The following is a 19,583-nucleotide window of genomic DNA, read 5'->3' as shown; positions in this document are numbered from 1 at the left end:
CACTTTTATAGAGGGTAAAAGGAAGTTGGGAGGGGCTAAAATAAACAGAGTCCATGGCTTTTCATTGGTTGAGTCCTTGCCAGGGAAGGAGTCTTTCTTATGCCTCTTGGGCTCTGCTATTGTCACGGGGCATGAGAGCTTCTCATTCTGGTCCCCCGACTCTATGTAATTGAAGTTTCTGTTTTTGTTTTTAATTTATTTATTTTATCTTTGGCTGTGTTGGGTCTTCTTTGCTGCCACGCAGGCTTTCTCTAGTTGTGGCGAGCAGGGGCTACTCTTCGTTGCGGTGCACGGGCTTCTCATTGCAGTGGTTTCTCTTGTTGCGGAGCACAGGCTCTAGCTGTACAGGCTTCAATAGTTGTGGCTCTCGGGTTCTAGAGCGCAGGCTCAGTAGTTGTGGCACACAGACTTCGTTGCTTCGCGGCATGTGGAATCTTCCCAGACCAGGGATCAAACCCGTGTCCCCTACATTGGCAAGTGGATTCTTAACCACTGTGCCACCAGGGAAGCCCGAAGTTTCTGTTAATTAATTTTTTTATGCTTACTATCTTTGGTGAGGTGTCTACTAAGGTCTTTGACCATTTTTTTTGTTGTTTTTAAGTCTTTATTGAATTTGTTACAATATTGCTTTTGTTCTATGTTTTCTTTTTATGGCCACAAGGCATGTGGGATCTTAGCTCCCCAACCAGGGACGGAACCTGCACCCACTGCATTGGAAGGTGAAGTCTATAACCACTGGACCACCAGGGAAGTCCCCTGACCAATTTTTAAGATGAGGTTGTTTTCTTATTGTTGAATTTTAAGAGTTCTTTGTATATTTGGGGTAATAGCTCTTTATCAGATACATTTTTTTGCAAATATTTTCTCCCAATCTGTGGCTTCTAATTCTCTTGAAATTGTCTTTCAAAGAGCAGCAGTTTTTAATTTTAAAAACTTTAATGAAGTCTAGTTTATCAATTCTTTCTTGCTTGAATCATACCTTTGGTATTTTATCTAAGAAGTCACTACCTGGGACTTCCGTGGTAGTCCAGTGCTCCCAATGCAGGGGGCCTGGGTTCGATCTCTGGTCAGGGAACTAGATCCCACATGCTTCAGCTAAGGATCTCGTGTGCTGCAACTAAGATCCGGCACATAGTAAACAAATAAAGCCACCACCAAACCCAAGGTCCTCTAGATTTTGTCCTTTGTCATTGAAGGGGAGCAGAATCTGTCACCCCAAAATATGCCTCTTTAGCAGGAGAATTATTTTAGGCTGATACTTTTAAGAAACAGCAAACATAGGAAAAGCCCTGAAAACTGAGTAGAAGTACAAAAGCTCCTTTTGTAGGAGACATTTATATTTCTAAGGGAAATCTCTATTTGTATGGGTACCTCCCTCTCTGTACCTGGAAGAGAAGGGTGATCCTAAATCTCTGGAAACACTTATTAATGGAGAAGGCAGTGAATTAAATCTGCAGAACAACCTTACCGTTGTTTACTGTGCTTTTGCTGGTCACCTCCCATAACTGGCCTGGGGCGAGGGGGTCGGGGGAGACCGCAACACCTTTTGTCCTTAACTACAGACGGCATCTAAGGTGGTGACTTGGGCCATTTTGGAGAGTTACCCAGTGTTCTTGGATATCTCCCTTGAATATAGAATGTATACAAGTTACTAAATGTGTTTGTTTTTCTCCCATTAACCTGTCTTTTCATCACGGAGGGATCTCAGCCAAGAACCTAAAAGGGGAGAGGAAAAATTATTTTTCCTTCCCCACATTATCTTCTAGGAGTTTTGTAGTTTTGCATTTTACATTTAGGTCTGTGATCCATTTTGAGTTCATTTTTTGTGAAAAATATAAGATTTCTTTTTTATTTTTTAACATAGATCTTCTTCCTACCTCTTATTGAATTTATTCCCTTAGATTTACCTCTAGATGAATATTCACTTCTTTTTCTGATTGATCTCATTCATTCTCTCTCATGGCTTCTCCCATCTTCTAGAAAGGTTCTCAAATACCAGTCAATTGAATAGTTTCATCAGAGTCAACCAGGGTGCTTATCAGTAATGCAGTCAGCCCTCTGTATCCACAGGTTCTGCATCCTCAGATTCAACCAACCACAGATCAAAAATATTCGAAAAAAAATTCCAGAAAATTCCAAAAAGCAAAATTTGATTTTGATGTATGCTGGCAACTGTTTACATAGCATTTCCATTGTATTAGGTATTATAAATAATCTAGAGATGACTTAAAGTATATGGGAGGATTGCATAGGTTATATGCAAATACTAATGCCATTTTATATAAGTGACTTGAGCATCCTCAGATTTTGGTATCCACGGGGAGTCCCAAAACCAATCCCCCTCAGACACCAAGGACGAGACTGTACAGCTTCCCAGGTGCCCCTGAGATTGAAACTTCTGGGACTCTGAATTTTTAACATAATTTTAAGCAGAGAATCATATTTAAGGATCTCTAGGACATTCCAAAGAGCAATCTTAGCGATCACTGTTCTAGGGGAAGCTGATGATATTTACATCTACTTCTTTTTTTAAAATAAATTTATTTATTTTATTTATTTATTTTTGGCTGTGTTGAGTCTTCGTTGCTGCATGCAGGCTTTCTCTAGTTGTGGTGAGCAGGGCCTACTCTTCGTTGTGGTACGCAGGCTTCTCATTGCAGTGGCTTCTCTCGTTGCAGAGCACGGGCTCTAGGCGCACAGGCTTCAGTAGTTGTGGCACACGGGTTCAGTAGTTATGGCTTGCAGGCTCTAGAGCGCAGGCTCAGTAGTGGAGCTCTGGCTTTGTTGCTCTACGGCATGTGGGATCTTCCTGGACCAGGGCTCCAACCCGTGTCCCCTGCACTGGTAGGCAGATTCTTAACCACTCTACCACCAGGGAAGCCCTACATTTATTTCTTTATCAATTCTGAGGGCTTCCTGAATTCTAGCCCAATTTTTCTAATAGTTGCTGGTCATCTCACTAGATAACCTTTAGTCAACCCATCCCAATCCTGTTGGAACTATGTATGCTGCCTATGTTTCTTTTTCAGGTAATGATGCTATCTATAACCACATGTAGCCACCCAGGCTAGAAATCTGCGTTACTACAACTCCTCCGCTTTCTCACCTCTATAGCTGACACAATCATCTAGATAGATGACACAATCCTGCTGTGGAATACCATTGGAATCTACCTGCCTCTTCACTTACTGTGACCATTTACTTCATGCCTCACCTCTTTCTCAGAACACTGCAATGGTTTTCAGACTTGTCTATCATTCTGATTCTCTTATCTCTAAACCATTCTCTACATTTCCATATGAATCATAATTCTAAGGCAACAATGTCTTATAGAACTTTCTGGTATGATGGCAATGCTACATATCTGCATTGTCCAGGAGGACAAACACTACTCGATGTGGCTATTGAGAACTTCAGACGTGACAAGTATGACCGGAGAATTGGATTTTAAATTTAATGGAATTCACATTTATATAGCCACATGAATCTAGAGGCTACCATAATGGACAGAGCAGTTCTACTGTGGATTATTTTATATCCTACCCTAGTGCTTTCAAAAACCTCTTTACCTACAGGATAAGGTCTAGAGTCTATAGTATGACATTGAATGACACTCATAATCCAATCGTCTTTTCAGTTGCTGCCACCTCCCCTGCCCCCATTCCACATGTTCTACTCTAGCACTGTAGAAACTTGCTTTTCCTAAACAAGCCATAATTTTTAGATCTCTCAGCTTTTGAGCCTGCTCTTTGCTCTGCCTAGAATGTCCTTCCCTTATTTCCTTCCTTTCAAAAGTTGCCCCAACTTTCCATGCCGATAAAGAGTGTAGGGGAGGATGTGTGTAGGTTATATGTCCTGCATGCATCCCCAACATAGGAACCTCCCCTTAGCCTTGACCCTTGACCTTGAACAAGCTGTTTAGCATCTCTCCGCCTGGTTATCTCATCTGTAGAGTGGGAATGATAATATTTTCTCTCTGAGTTGTTGGAGGATTAGATATTGCCCTGTTCAGACTCCACTGCTGAGAAAGCACTCAATAAAAACCGTATTATGACGTGGTATTAGAGGTCTTTCCAGAGGGGACTCATTTTCTCTTTCCTCAAGACTGTGAGCTCCTTAGCAGCAAAGACTTGATCTTGTTCATCATTGTCCTCCAGCAGCCGGCATGTTGTAGCTATTTGACAAATGCCTTGACTGGGGGACAGTTAGCTGAGTGAATCAATTATTCACATAGGGTGTCACAGAATTTTTTTTTAAAGTACACTTTTTGTGTGTGTGTATCTTTAGCAAGGAGCAAAAGAGGCAGATAGTTGGGGCAAGAATGAGAAAAGAGGGTGCCAACAACTTTTCTTGTAAAGCATTAAATCTTTCTTGTTACTGCCCAGAAAAACTGGCGTTAAGCCTGTTGTTGAATCTGTATCCTTTCTCCTTGCTTGACTAGAGTATAGCTCTCACAGTTTTGCCATTTTGACTTTCCTTCCTGGGTCCTCTGCCCCTCTGCCGCCATGGATATTAAGCTTCCATCACTGTCACCAAGGAAACAGCAGGGATGCTCATTCCTCACAGCTCTGCATATCTGAACTCTGGTTGCCTTTGTCCACTGAGCTAACTAAATTCTTCGTGTGCACACCACTAAATCAACTGTCTTCTACACAGAACTTTAACCATTATTCTACGTTAAAAAAAACAAACAAACGTATAACTATTTCTTCTTTTGGGAGTGGTCTTTTTCCAGACCTGTCAGTACTGTTGAATGCAGCAGACATTTTCGGTCCCTAGGAGTAAATATAAAAATTGCCTGTTTAGCCCTTGCACTGTGTGCACTGTAAGTGCGGGTCAATTTTAAAGCACGCAACAGAGCATTCATAATGGGTTTCGCTTTTAAAAGCACTGTAGACCAAAAATAAACCTGACAAAGGGCAGCTGTAGAGTTTTAACATGTGGAAAACTCCACAGGCGGCAGTTATATAACTGGAAAGAAACATGATAAATATTTCACACCGTTAGATGAACTTCTAACTCTGACACGTGAAAAGCAAAGAACACAAAACACACCTCAACTCTCCAAAGAAGCAGAAAGCTTACACCGAGAAGAGGCCAAGGCGATTGCTAAAATCTGAGTCCTGCCTTCCAGCTCGAGTCTTGATTGCTTTTTTTCCCCCCCTTCGCCTCCAAGGCGGAGCCGGCAAACCCCATCTCCCCGGAGCGCCTCCCCCGCAGGTTCGCGGGTTGGCCAGAAAATTTCCAAAGATCTCCACCCTTAGGCTGAAAACCCCCAAAGAAGTTTTGTGCCGAGGAGGGTAAGAGAGGAGTCGGAGCAAGGCAGGCGCAGTCTCCCCTCCTCCGAGCCCCACCCCCAAGCCCTGCGGCCAGCGCCTCCCGCGCCCGGGCTCCTCGCCCTGGGGGACAGCTGGCAGCCCCGCGCCGGACCAGACACAAAGCCGATCAATCCCGGCGGCGCGGGGGCGGGGGCCGCCCGCCCCGCCAGGGCTTCCCTTCCGCCCGTCGCCTCCTCCGGCCCCTCATTAGGACCCAGCCGACACCTCGTCCGGCTTCCTCGGCCCGCCCCGTCCCAACCTCCCCACACGCCCCCCGCCAAAAAAAAAGAACTGTCCAGACCCCCCCCGCAGGCCCTCGGTTAGGCCAGACCCGCCTCTAGGCAGCCGGCTAAGAAGACGCCCCTGGAAGGGGGAAACTGACAAGCCATCAGGCCCCGCCCCTCCCCTCCCCTGCACGAGTCTCTCCTCTCCCTCCCCGAGAAGTTCAGTGCCCCCCGCCCCGGGCTGCCTCCCGCGCTCCCGCGCTCCCGCCGCCGGGACCCTCGGCGTCCGAGGAGCCGGCAGCTCCCGACCCCGCGAAGATGGCGAGGAGGAGCCGCCACCGCCTCCTCCTGTTGCTGCTGCGCTACCTGGTGGTCGCCGTGGACTGTAAGTTGCTGGGGTACCGCCACCCTCCCACCCACTCCTGCTGAGACCAGCTCCCCCAAACCTCCAGCCCCTACTACGCTCGGCGCTGGCGGAGGGCTTTCTCTGGGGCCCCGGACGGAGGGTCTGCCGTGGGGCAGCTGACTTGACACCCAGCGAGCCCAGAATTCCGGGGTGCCGTCTGCGGCGGGGGGCCGGAGGTCTTCGGTTTCGTGTAAATCGCATCTGATTTTGTCAGTTCTAGTTAGAGAAAGTTAAGGGTCCACGCCAGCAGGTTCTCATCTTCTTGCAAAGTTGGGTTGAGTTTTCAAAGACACGGAGACGTGAATAGCATGCAAAACTCACTAACTCCTTAGAAGATGCTAAGATCCCAAGATGGCATCACCCGGAGGCAGGCGCCGGCCGCACTCTTAGCACTAGAGCGGGGGGCACCATTAGAATTGTCTTGGCTTTTGAGGGTCCCAATTGTGCCGCTACTATGCAGTGCACTTTTGAGACGCGGGGTGGGGGGGAATTCCTGGCTGCTGAGCCAGAATTACTTGTATCCTCTCCACCTGCCCATCTACATTCAGTTCGAGGAGTCTAGTCTGGGCGCTCCAGCCAGCTGCTGTGTCCTCAGGGGACGTCCAACGGGATGATTGTTAGAAAGATACAGAAGCTCTGATGCAACGGGATGATTGTTAGAAAGATACAGAAGCTCTGATGCAGTAGCGGGAGACGTCCCAAAGCCAACTTCACGGGATGGTTCTAAACAGGATTTTCACGGCTTCTGGGCTCATAAGATTTAAAATCTTGGGAATGTTTCCTGTTATTTTGTTTTCCTCGCGTTAACGCTTTAGAAAAAATGGAGGAGATTACAATAGATCTTTAGCACACTTAAGAAACGAAGTTTTTCTTTCGTTTTTCCTTTTTTTCTTTTTACTTTCCTTTTATTTGTTTTTAATAGGATGCATTATTGTTGTTGCTATTCAAGTTCTGGCAATATAATACTTAAAATAACCTGCAGGTTGCGTGTCTAATAGCATAAAACAATGACTCTTTCTCGAGCTCTCATTGCCTGAGTGAGTATTGCTCAGCTCAACATCGTGTGAGTTTTTGTCCCTGAGTGGGGAAAGAAGGTGCAAGTTGTCTCAGTGAAGGGGGCATGTGCTGACCTATATTATAGGAAATCAAACCAAGAAGTCAAGGCTTCACAATAAAAAACCATTATGCAATTTTGACATATCAATTGGTATCATGTTGATCACACAGACAAAAAAAATCACTAATGCCAAAAGGCAACAAAGAGGCAGACTGGAGGAATTGTAACAAAACTACTGGGAAAGTTATGTATTTCACTGACAGTCTTAAATTTGAAATAAAAAGGACTGACTTTAGTGTAGAATTATCACTAATTAAAAACAGAGAAAATTATTTTACTCTGGTATTCCTATACAGTAATCAAAATAGAAACAATACACCCTAAGTTTGAAACTGTAGCCAAGAATAACCCAGAGGCAAACACAGGCTTAGATGAATAAGCAGAATAAGTGCTTTTTCAAGCTTTGGGTAAAGCTAACACTTTGGTCCTCCTAACCCTGACTCCTACAGGGGATTAATTTGGAAGTGTGCAGGGATCTTTTCTGTATTGTTCCTGGGATGCCAAAAGGCCTGGTATTGCAGGAATGTTTTATTTGCTTTTTAAAAATTTTATAACAGTTTAGACTTAAAGAAAAATTGCAAAGATGGCATAGAGAGTTCGCATATACACCTCACCCACTTTCCCCTATTATTAATATTTTACATTAGTGTGATACATTTGTCACAATTAAGGAACTAATACCAATACATTATTATTAACTGAAGTCCATACTTTATTCAGATTTCCTTCATTCTTCCCTGATGTTCTTTTCTGCTCCAGGATCCCATCCAGGACACCACAGTACATTTAGTAATCCTGTATGTATCCTTAGGCTCCTCTTAGCTGTGACAGTTTCTCAGACTTCCCTTGTTTTGTTATTACCTTGACAGGTTTGAGGTGTATTGGCGAAAGATTTTGTAGAATGTCCCTCAGTTGGTATTTCTCTGATATTTTTGTCATGACTGGACTGGGTTTATGGTTTTTCTGGAGGGAGATCTCCGAGGTGAAGTATCATTTTCATCACATCATATCAAGGGTACATACTGTGACCATGACTTATCACTGTTGATGTTAATCTTTATCACCTGGTTGGGTAGTGTATGCCAGGTATCTCCATGGGTTACCTTCTCCCCCACTTTCCATACTGTATTTTTTGGAAGGAAATCACTATGTACAACCCACACTTAAGGAAGAAGCGTTATACTCCACCTCCTTGAGAGTGGAGTAGCTCCATAAATTACTTGGAATTTCTCTGCTTGAGAGATGTCTCTCCCCCCACTCCATTCATTCATTCATCTATTTTTTTATATCAGTATAAGCTCATCAATATTTATTTTGCACTTTGGATTACAGTCCAGTACTATTTTATTTATTTTAGATTGTCCAGCTTTGGCCATTGGGAGTTCTTAAAATTGGTTCCTGTGTCCCTTTGACATCCCCCCATCATTGTGTATATATGTGTGTTTGTTTGTTTGTTTGTTTTTAACACTTCCTTACTTTCTGGTCCCACAAAATGCTCTAGGCTGATCCTGTATATTTTCTGGTCCAGTTCCAGAATCAGCCACTGCTCCAAGGAGCCCTGGTTCCTTTGATTGGAGAATGGTATTAGAAACCAAGATCTGGGCACTAGGTACATTCATTGCTTTTAGGGTATTGTTGAAAAAACAAGAATGTTCTTCGAGGCTAAGTTTCACCCCACCGTCCTATTTTTTATTTATCCACTCAGGTTTCACGTTCAGATCCAAAAACTGTATGGAAGGCTTACCTATGTATCACACTGCTCCTAGGACTTTCCTGTATGTTTTCTCTTTTTAAGTTCTCAACAAATGCATGAGATAGAACATATCTTCAACTTACAGGTAGGGACCCTAAGGCTCAGGAAAGCTAAGTTACTTGTCTAAGCTCACTTATCTAGTCTGGAAAGAGGTGGAACTGGGATTTGAAGATCAGAGACTTTGTTGCATAGATAGCTGGCCTTCACTCCTCTCATTTTTCTGAGCACTTAACTCTTTTTGCCATCTTCATTCAAGAAAAGACAGTGGATTCCTTATGCTCTAATTAGATACTCATCTTCTTGATATTCATCTCAAATACGACTGTACCAGTCTTTTGTCTCAATCCTAATATGTATAATATCTTGCTCATTCCCATTCTTTCCTTTTACTTCTATCTGTCAATATTCTTTGTTTCTTTTTGGTAGTCAGGAGGATTGCTTTTTGTTGTTGTTATTTAAATTATGATTTCAGTGTACCTGTTGATAGATGGACATTTATTTGTGTGTTTAGTTGAATTATATTTTTCTTTCCCACTAAAATAGAAACTCCATGTGGGAAGAAATTTCTTGATGTTTGCTCACTACTGTATGTCCAGTGCTGAGCAAAGTGCTTGGTTAATAGTACGGGTAAATATACCCCTGTCGAAGGGGAAGGGGATAAGGTGGAGTGGGTGGAAGAAATGTATGGATAGAGTTAATGATTGTATTATAAATCATGAAGTCCTAACTTATTCTATGTAGGTGAGATGTCAGATTTCTCTGAGGTAACACCTAAGAAAAGGAGTTGAATGTGAACGAGAGCAGCGTGCTGTTCTTGGCAATACACAACTGGTGGCAGCCGGTCCTCAGATCTAGACTGGAACCCTAGCCAGGCAACTTGGCCTGAGTTTGTCACCTCTCATCAACTGACAAGGACCGTGGAGGGGGAGAGAGGTTTGGATCTTCTGCAAAATTACAAGATTCTGCCTCTATGATGGAATTGACCCAAAACAGCACTCCAGGAAACCGATGCCAGGAAAATTCTGCCCTCTGTCAACATTGTTAAGAGCAAAGCATCATCATCAACTTGCTGAAGAGAACTGGTTCCATCTTGACAGAGTCAAGATGAATGCAAAGGTCAAATTGTGCTTGCTGGTAGACCTGATAATCATTTTAAGACAGTAACAGACATGACATTAAAAAGGAAGATGTCAAAAGCAAAAATATCAGCATAAAGGGAACAGTGAGTTCCCTATGGCTGAGGACACTCATTTACCCCTCCACATGAGCAGTTCAGTGAGAGAAGCCCATGTGAATTTACACACATTTGCTCTGCCCATGGTTTCTATCACACTGTCTTCCTCCAGTGGGCCTCCAGTGGGTGGAGAAGATGTATTAGACCATCGAGGCAAGAGCCACTGTGTTTGTTAAAGTCAGACCAGCAGAAATCTGTAAACGCCATTGTTTAAAATAACATTTCTTTACACCCCATAACAATGTAGTGACACCACTGCTGAGCCGATACTCCAGGCTATCTGTATTGCCAGATTGATGTTTTTTTAAAATAAATTTATTTATTTTATTTTTGGATGGGTCTTTAATGCTGGGCGCGGGCTTTCTCTAGTTGCGTTGAGCAGGGGCTACTCTTCGTTGTGGTGCGTGGGCTTCTCAGTGCAGTGGCTTCTCTTGTTGCGGAGGACGGGCTCTAGGAGCGCGGACTTCAGTACTTGTGGCTCGTGGGCTCTAGAGAGCAGGCTCAGTAGTTGTGTCTCACGGGCTTAGTTGCTCCGCGGCATGTGGGATTTTCCCGGACCAGGGCTCAAATCCCTGTCCCCTGCACTGGCAGGCGGATTCTTAACCACTGCGCCACCAGGGAGGCCCCCCAGATTGATGTTTCGAGGAAGATGAGGGTGAGTCAGAACCTGGGTCAAGTGCTTTCTTTGGCAAAAGAAGAAAGAGAAAACTTAACACTAGGCACTACTTTCTTGGAAGGTGTTACTGAGGTCAGAATTCAGAAAAAAAAAAAAGCCCAACTGTATTAGTTTCCTATTGTCGCGGTAAAAAATTACGATAAATTTAATGCAGCACAAATTTATTATCTTAAATTTCTAGAGGTCAGAAGTGTGAAATAGGTCTCACTGGGCTAAAATCGAGGTATGGGAAGGGCAGTGTTCCTTCTGGAGGGTCTAGGAGAGAATCTGTTTCCATGTGTTTTCCAGCTTCTAGAGGCCAGCCATGGCCCCATTCCTCCAGATGCAAAGCCAGCCATGCCAGGCTGCCATATCTCTGATTCTCTCTCTTCTGCCTCTGTCTTCCACTTATAAGGACCCTTAAAATTACATCAGGCTCACCTGGGTAATCCAGAATAATCTACTCATTTCAAGATCAGCTGGTTAGCGACTTTAATTCCATCTACAACCTTATTTCCTATTTACCCTGTAAGGTAACGTATTTATAGGTTCCTGGAATTAGGATGTGGACACCTTGGTGGGGGGGCATTATTTTGCCTACCACAGCAACCAAAATTAGGATGTGTGTAATCAGTGTTGTGGCCAAGAACATTCTAGAGCCTATGGAGCAACCATAACTCTTCCCTTTAAATTATACTTCATAGTGTTATAGATTTGCATTTTTTGAGCTGTATCTCTGATGGCATAGTGTAGTGGTAAAGAGCACGTACTCTGATGCTGAACTCTGCTCACTTACTAGCTCTGTGACCTTGTACAAGTTATTTGACTTTTGTGTGGGTTAGTTGACCCATCTGTAATGGTGATAATCCCAATAACAGTACTTACCTCATAGAGGTTTAGGGAGAAAGAAATGTGTTCACATGTATAAAGCACTTAAAAAACTGTTGTGTTATTGTTGTTAAAATTTGGGGGCAATGAAGTTAAACATTCATATTATCACTTATAATGGATTTCTGACATTTTTGAGAGTCATAGACGAAGAATAGGCTGTTTCATAAGTACTGTACTAGTTTAAACAGCCTGTTTTACTTACTTTTATTATTTTAAGAGCTTATTTTAGGGAATTCCCTGGCGGTCAAATGGTTAGGACTCCACGCTTCCATTGCAGTGGGCACTGGTTCAATCCCTGGTCCGGAATTAAGATCCCACAAGCCACGCAACATGGCCAAAAAGTAAAATAAAATAAAATAACTAAAATGTTAGATTAAAAACTTTAAAATGTTAAAAAAAGAATTTTTTTAGAATGTGTTTTTTAAAGTTTTACCACAGAATACACACACATACATCTCTATCTATCTATCTATGAAAAGATTATACTTGTAACCAGGTAAAGAAGATGAGGGAGACCATTTCTGATGGTGCCAACAGCATGCACAGATGTCCTTGGGGGAGAGCGTTCAGGAAGAGGGTGAAGGAATAAAATAAGTTCTTTAAGGCCAGAGTATGGAGAGCAGGGGAGGGTGAGAGGCAGCAGCCAGGTGGTGGAGGGCTTTGTGAGACACAATTAGGATTTTGATTTTATCCTAAAGTAAGGAGAAGCCATTGAAGACTTTTTTTTTTTTTTTTTTTTTTTTTTTTTGGTACACGGGCCTCTCACTGTTGTGGCCTCCCGCTGTGGAGCACAGGCTCCGGACGCGCAGGCTCAGCGGCCATGGCTCACGGGCCCAGCCACTCCGCGGCACGCGGGATCCTCCCGGACCGGGGCACGAACCCGTGTCCCCTGCGTTGGCAGGCGGACCCTCAACCACTGCGCCACCAGGGAAGCCCCCATTGAAGACTTTTAAACACTGAATATCAGTCAGATTTGCATTTCAAAAAGAGAACACAGGGGCTTCCCTGGTGGAGCAGTGGTTGAGAGTCTGCCTGCCGATGCGGGGGACACGGGTTCGTGCCCCGGTCCGGGAAGATCCCACATGCCGTGGAGCGGCTGGGCCCGTGAGCCATGGCCACTGAGCCTGCGCGTCCGGAGCCTGTGCTCCGCAACGGGAGAGGCCACAACAGTGAGAGGCCTGCGTACCACAAAAAAAAAAAAAAAAGAGAGAGAGAGAGAGAGAGAGAACACAGTAGATGGAGGATAGAGAATGGGCAGAATGGGTAGGTGGGAAGTTGGAAGTGGGGAGACCAGCGATTGGAGTGGTCCAGGCAACTACTTCCTAAGTATGTCTTTTATATAGTTTACTGAAATATATACATACACAAACATATATCATTAAACATATACATATACCCACAGCAAATTGTTTTATTATTTGAAATGTAGTTAATTAATCAGGTATTTAAAAAAAGTTGTTCTTTGGTTTTTAAGGAATTTTTAAAAAAATCATGTATACTGCAGGTGTTTCCAACTTCTGTTCAGCTCCCAGCATATAAACGTGAAACAGTAGCTCTTTGGGTTACTATTTCTCTTCTTTTAGTGTTGTTCTCTTTTCCAGTACCTGAGTTTGTCTTCCATCAGTATTGTTTTAACTGTTTTTAGAGTTTCACCAAGTTGCCACCCTTTGGAGGGTGATTTGATTAGTGATTAGTTGTGATGGGAAGAAGAGTGGCCTTCTATGTTACTAAGGGTATGAGTATGTGCATGAGAGAGAGAGAGAGAGAGAGGCTGTGTGTGCACAAATGAATGCCTGCTGACAGGCCCACAGAACCCTACTCAGGATCTTCAAACCAATGAGTGGGTCAGCAGTGTTCTGCAGTTTGAATTGTTCTTGTGTTTTATGAGGAGAGAAGCAAAATGCTGTCCTGGACCTAGTCCTGTGAAGTAGGTCAAGAGCTGCTCTCTTAAAGGGAGCCCTCCTACACTGTTGATGGGAATGTAAATTGGTGCAGTCACTATGGAAACAGTATGGAGGTTCCTTAAAAAACGAAACATAGACTTACCATATGATCCAGCAATCCCATTCCTGGGCACAGATCCGGAAAAGACAAAAACTCTAATTTGAAAAGATACAGGGACCCCAGTGTTCATTGCATCTCTGTTTACAATAGCCAAGACATGGAAGCAACCTAAATGTCCATTGATAGATGAATAGATAAAGAAGATGTGGTAAATATATACAGTGCAACATTACTCAGCCATAAAAAGAATGAAATAATGCAGTAAGTCAGACAGAGAAATATATATAACATATAATATCACTTATATGTGGACTCTAAAATGAACTTATTTCCAAAACAGAAATAGACTTACAGACATAGAAAACAAACTTATGGTTACTAAAAAGGAAAGGCGGGGAGGGATAAATTAAGAGTTTGGGATTAATAGATTCACACTACTATATATAAAATAGATAAACAGCAAGGACCTACCATGTAGCACAGGGAACTATATTCAATATCTTATAATAACCTATAATGGAAAAGAATCTGAAAAAGAATATATATATATATATATATATATATATATATATATATATATATACACTTTGTTGTATACCTGAAACTAACACAACATTGTAAGTCAACTATACTTCAATAAAAAAATAATAATTTAAAAAATATATTTTTCGGAAACAATTTTGAACGGTTCCCGAAGTACAACCACAGAACTGTATAATGTTCTAAGGGACAGAATTCGCCGAGTACTGCTTAAACCATAATTTTCCTCCCAGAAATTCTCTAAAACTGCTGAAAATAGAGGTAAACACTTCATTTTACTCTAAGTAAATGGGTCATTCATGCCTGTTCAACTGCGTTCTCCAGATCTTCAGAGGATCTCCTACTGCTGTTGTTGACATTGCTAACAGCCCACTGGGAAAGAAACTTTGTGGAGAAAAATGTCAAATATTTCCTTCTAGAAACTGGAAGTGGGGAAACGTACAAGAGGGGACTCTATGTGAGTAAATAAAGTGCTCTTGAATGATTTAAAAAAGAAAAAGAGCTACTCTCTTAGCTTTCCACTGTCTGGGCTCCAAAAGCCCTGAGCAAGCATCCACGTGAGTATAACTGACATGAGTTTTAGTCCTTAACTAAAGAGTCTTGTCTTTCTCTCTCTCTCATGTCATTGGACTCAAGATTTTATTTGTTTCGTTGGATTTTCTACTTTGTTTTAGTTTTCAAAGTGCCTCACAGGGACATTTTGGGACAAATTTGTCTTTATATTTGTACAGAGTGAAGAAGCCTAGCTGGTCTCTCTTCTTTATGCAAGGTGTTTCCGGTTTGCTGGCTCACATCTTGTCAAAACAGTCACCTGCCGTTTTCAGTTTTAGCTTTTCTCACACTATGAAAACTTGCTCAATACTTTACGATGGACATGATCAAAGACAAAAATAGATCACTGTTAAATGCATCTACTTGCATGTTCAACTAGCATAATTTATGTATATGGTGAATTCAAACATCACAGAAAAGTTATCAAATGAGAACTGTCTCCTTTACAGTCCTCCTGGTTTTTATTCCACTCCCACCCTTTTAATCTGATTGTTTAGTTGAGGTATAGTTAATGTACAATATTATATAAGTTTCAGATATACAACATTCACAATTTTTAAAGGTTATACTCCGTTTATAATTATTATACAATATTGGTTATAGTCCCTGTGCTGTACAATACTTGTAGCTTGTTTACCTTATGCATAGTAGGTTGTACCTCTTAATCTCCTACCCCTATGTTGTCCCTTTCCCTCACTCCCTCCACTCATAGCCACTAGTTTGTTCTCTATACCTGTGAGTCTGTTTCTTTTTTGTTATATTCACTAGTTTGTTTTATTTTTTAGATTCCACATATAAATGATATTATACAGTATTTGTCTTTCTCTGATTTATTTCCCTAAGCATAATACCCTCCAAGTCCACCCATGTTGTTGCAAATGACAAATTTTCATTCTCTTCTTATGGCTGAGTAATATTGCATTGTGTTTGTGTTTGTGTGTGTGTGTGTGTGTGTGTATGAGACATCTTCTTTATCCATTCATCTGTTGATAGACACTTAGGTTGCTTCGATATCTTGGCTACTGTAAATAATGCTGCTATGAACATTGGGGTGCATGTATCTTTTTGAATTAGTGTTTTTGTTTTCTTCAGATATATGCCCTGAAATTGCTGCATCATATGGTAGCTCTGATTTTAAGTTTTTGAGGAACCCCCATGCTGTTTTTCACAGTGGTTGCACCAATTTACATTCCTACCAATAGTGTATAAGGGTTCCCTTTTCTCCACTTCCTCATCAATGAAGTAGCCCGCTCTTAAGTTTCTTGCATGTGATTCCAGAAAAATTGTGGGGGGGTGGGGAATGTAGTTCCAGCATATATGAACGTACCTGTATAGTTTCTTTAAAAATAAAAATCAAAATTACTGTGCTTAATGTTCTGCACCTTCCAACAGATCAAATCATATTGTGTATAATATTCTGTGCTTTCCTACAAAGTATCTATTTTTACCAGTAACTAAAGCCACAACCCAAAGCTGGGTCGCCAAACAGGACTCATGATAACATCTTGAAGATGCCTTTTTAAAACCCTATGCCAAGATGCAGTAGGGACTATCTTCTAGTTAAAACCACTAAATATAAGTAGTGAAACCAAGTGCTATAACAAAACAGAGGGAAATAAACTCCCAAACCAGTGATCAAAACTAGAAAGAGAAAAATTCCAACCTAGACCCAGTGAAAAAATCCAAAGGAGAAGAGAGTAAGGGCCAGAGAGGACAGAAACAGCAGCACCAGCTAGGATTTACAGACAAGTGCAAGCTGCTGCTATTTTTAAAGGAGAGGAAAGAAGTAATGACCATGAATAAAATTGGAACACGTTGAGCTACTGGGAAAGTGCTAAATTTGAAAAGAGAGAATTGTGTTTATGTTTTAAAAAAATGCTCTAAAGTCACTTTAAAATAGATGGATTCTAATCAGAAGTAGAATGGATATAATGAAATAAACAATGACTCAAATGTAAATAAACACTGATCTATTGAATCCAATAATTTAATTACTGGTTATTATTATTTAATCCAATAATCTAAACACAGTGAGCTCTGCCATAAAATATATAAAAGTTTTACATAAACTGATTGGAGCTATGGTATCATTGTACTATGACCCCATATAATGCTTTTGGTACCAGAAGAATTCAGGTTCTTTTGTGTTTGTGCCCTGTGTGTGTGTGTGTGTGTGTGTAAGGGAGTGAACCTCTATGCCATTTTATCTAGACACAATGTTTCTCCTCCCAGCTTCCATCTCTTCTACTGTTGCTGTCCTTGTTCAAATGTTCTCCATGTTGCCAAACTCAAATCCTCTCTGAAGGTCTAAGTCCAAAATCCCTTACCTCTTCTTTTAAGTCTTTCCAAGTCATCCATTTTTCAAAGCTAATGTCTACTGCTTATTATAATCCTGGTGCTCTTGGCATGTTCCTGGTTCTCTTACGGCACTTAATTGGGCTGTACAGTTATCATTTTACACGTGCATCTGGATTATGAGTTCGCTGAGGGCAGAGACAACACATCTTTGTGTCCCCAGCACCTAGCGTGGTGCTTGGCACATAGTGGGTCTTTAATAATTAGTTAAATAAAAGTAAGTAACTCAGAGTTTAAATGTTTGTTTATTTGCCTCTTAGCTTCATAAAATTACATAACTTTTTAGTAATAAAAATCCCAGGAGACATGTAAAATTCATGGTCTTTAATGAATGTATGATTTTACTCCTCCTCGAACTCCCTCCTTGCTTGTTAACTGAGACTTCGTTTGAGTTACTAGGAAGTATAAAGACAGATCTGCCTTAAACAGGTGCCGATGGCTGGATGCCTCCTTGCATCATAAAAACACATAAGCTTCTCTTGAATTGACAAACATTGATTATAAACTCAGATGAATTAAACAATACCTCCTCACAAATTGCCTGAGATAAAACACAACATAGGATGTTACCGAGGTTTTTTTGTTTGTTTATTTGGTTGGTTGGTTTTGTTTTCTGCACCTTGCAGCTTGTGGAATTTTTTAGTTCCCCGACCAGGGATTGAACTCAGGCCCTTTGCAATGAGACCGTAGAGTCCTAACCACTGGACTGCTAGGGAATTCCCACAGAGTTTTAAAAGTACTCTCTGGAACAAGGGACTCCAGATTTTCCCCTCAAGTTTCAATCCCTTTGCCACTCAGTTGATATTATAGCAATTCATGTCCCACAATAGTCAAAAGTGTATTAAGAAAGATGAGGGGACAGGGCCTGATAAAGTGATCTTTATTTCCAAACCAAAGATGGTTTTCCTAGGCATTCTTGTCCAGTAACATTTTCTTGTGGGATCTCTTCATTAGCACTGAAAAGATTTCCTCAGAATCCCGGTGACTCATCATCTCAGTCCAAGGGTACCATCACATAGTTCAGCATTAGGCAAATGCCAAGATTAGATACATCTTAAGAATCTCAGCTCTGTTGTGCTACTCCCCCCAAAAGTCTGTCTGAGGATGCTGGAATATTAAAAAAAGTCACTGTCTGGAGCACTGGTCCTCAAACTTTTTTTTGCTTCCATATTCTACTTTTTTTTTTTAAAGAGCATATGCTCCAACATAAGTTTTTGGTTATAAATTATATACATGCATTTTTGTATCAATAAATTACATTAATTATAAAATATACATAAAATAAATATTATACTAGATGCAAACACTAATACCTTTGGGCAGAAATGAAGTGGTGGTAGCCCTATATTACAGAATTTGATAAAGCCTCTGTAATTAAAACACTGTGGGACTGGTACATGAAGAGACTGACAGACCGATGGAACAGAATATAAAGTCCAGAAATTGGTTCAAGTTCATTTATAAATTTAGGATAGATAGGGATAAAAATAGAGATCTATCTATCTAAACCTACCTTTCTATATGTCTGTATTTATCTATCTGTTTATTTATCTACATATAAAATGGTAGCATCTCAAACCATTGAGAATTCTTATTAAATATTGTTACAACAGTTGTGCAGTGATTTAAGGTAAATTGGATCTGAACCTGATAGTGTACATAGGGATAAAGTCCAAATGAATCAGAGATCGAAATGTAAGTAAGTAAGCAAATAAGTAAGACCATTGCCCACAAACAAAACAAAACAAACAAAACAAAACAGAACAAAGCATGGTATGTTCTTCTATGAATTGGACTATATATCCAAAGAGCATCTGCATGAAAAAAATAAAACACTGTACACAAATCAAAAGATAAATGTCTAATTGGGAAAATATATTTGCAGTTTAATCCTCAACCAAAGAGTATTATCACGGATATAACAAAGAGCCCATAAAAATGGAAAGAGAATAAAAATATAAAGAACAAAATAGAAAAATGGCACATGGGCATGCCAACACACACGCACACACACACACAAGCAAACCCCAGAGAGTTCCCAGAAGAAAAATTCAAATGATTCTTCAAGTATGAAGCTCTTGGGAATTCACTGGCCATCTAGTGATTGGACTCCTTGCTTTCACTGCCAAGGCTCCCGGGTTCAATCCCTGGTCAGGGAACTAAGATCCCACAAGCTGCACAGCCAAAAAACAAAACAAAACAAAAAAAAACAACTGATAAGTATGAAGCTCTGCTCAACATAACTTGAAATGTAAATTATTAAACCTTCACAAAGTCGGCATCTCTTGCCTACCAGATTAGCAAAAACATATAACTCATTTGCATGTTCCTTTACTGAGGTTGTATGGAAATAGGCTCTTTCACACACTCTTGATGGGCAGTGTAATGAGGTGTCTGCTCTGGAGTGGAATTCAGCAATGTGTAGAAGAATTACATATCTACCCTCTGACTCATCCACCCCACTACTGGGAGCCTGTTCCAGAGCCATATAAAACAGGACATGATTCATGCATAATATTATTTATTTCAAAATT

At 41.3% G+C, this 19,583-nt stretch overlaps 1 protein-coding gene across 1 annotated transcript in view; it reads left to right on the top strand.

Moving 5' to 3' along the window:
* The first annotated feature begins 5,771 nt into the window (after positions 1-5,771).
* JAM2 (junctional adhesion molecule 2) overlaps positions 5,772-19,583 on the top strand; it is a 67,093-nt gene continuing 53,281 nt past the window's right edge. The window contains exon 1 of the mRNA XM_060099778.1: positions 5,772-5,927. Within this exon, the coding sequence (XP_059955761.1) occupies positions 5,861-5,927 (67 nt within the window). The 5' untranslated portion in view covers positions 5,772-5,860. The remainder of the gene's footprint in view (positions 5,928-19,583) is intronic.

Source organism: Mesoplodon densirostris, chromosome 5 (assembly GCF_025265405.1).
Source record: "Mesoplodon densirostris isolate mMesDen1 chromosome 5, mMesDen1 primary haplotype, whole genome shotgun sequence".
NCBI lineage: Eukaryota > Metazoa > Chordata > Mammalia > Artiodactyla > Ziphiidae > Mesoplodon > Mesoplodon densirostris.
The sequence above is the reverse complement of the archived record's forward strand: the minus strand, read 5'-3'. Positions and strand labels throughout refer to the sequence as shown.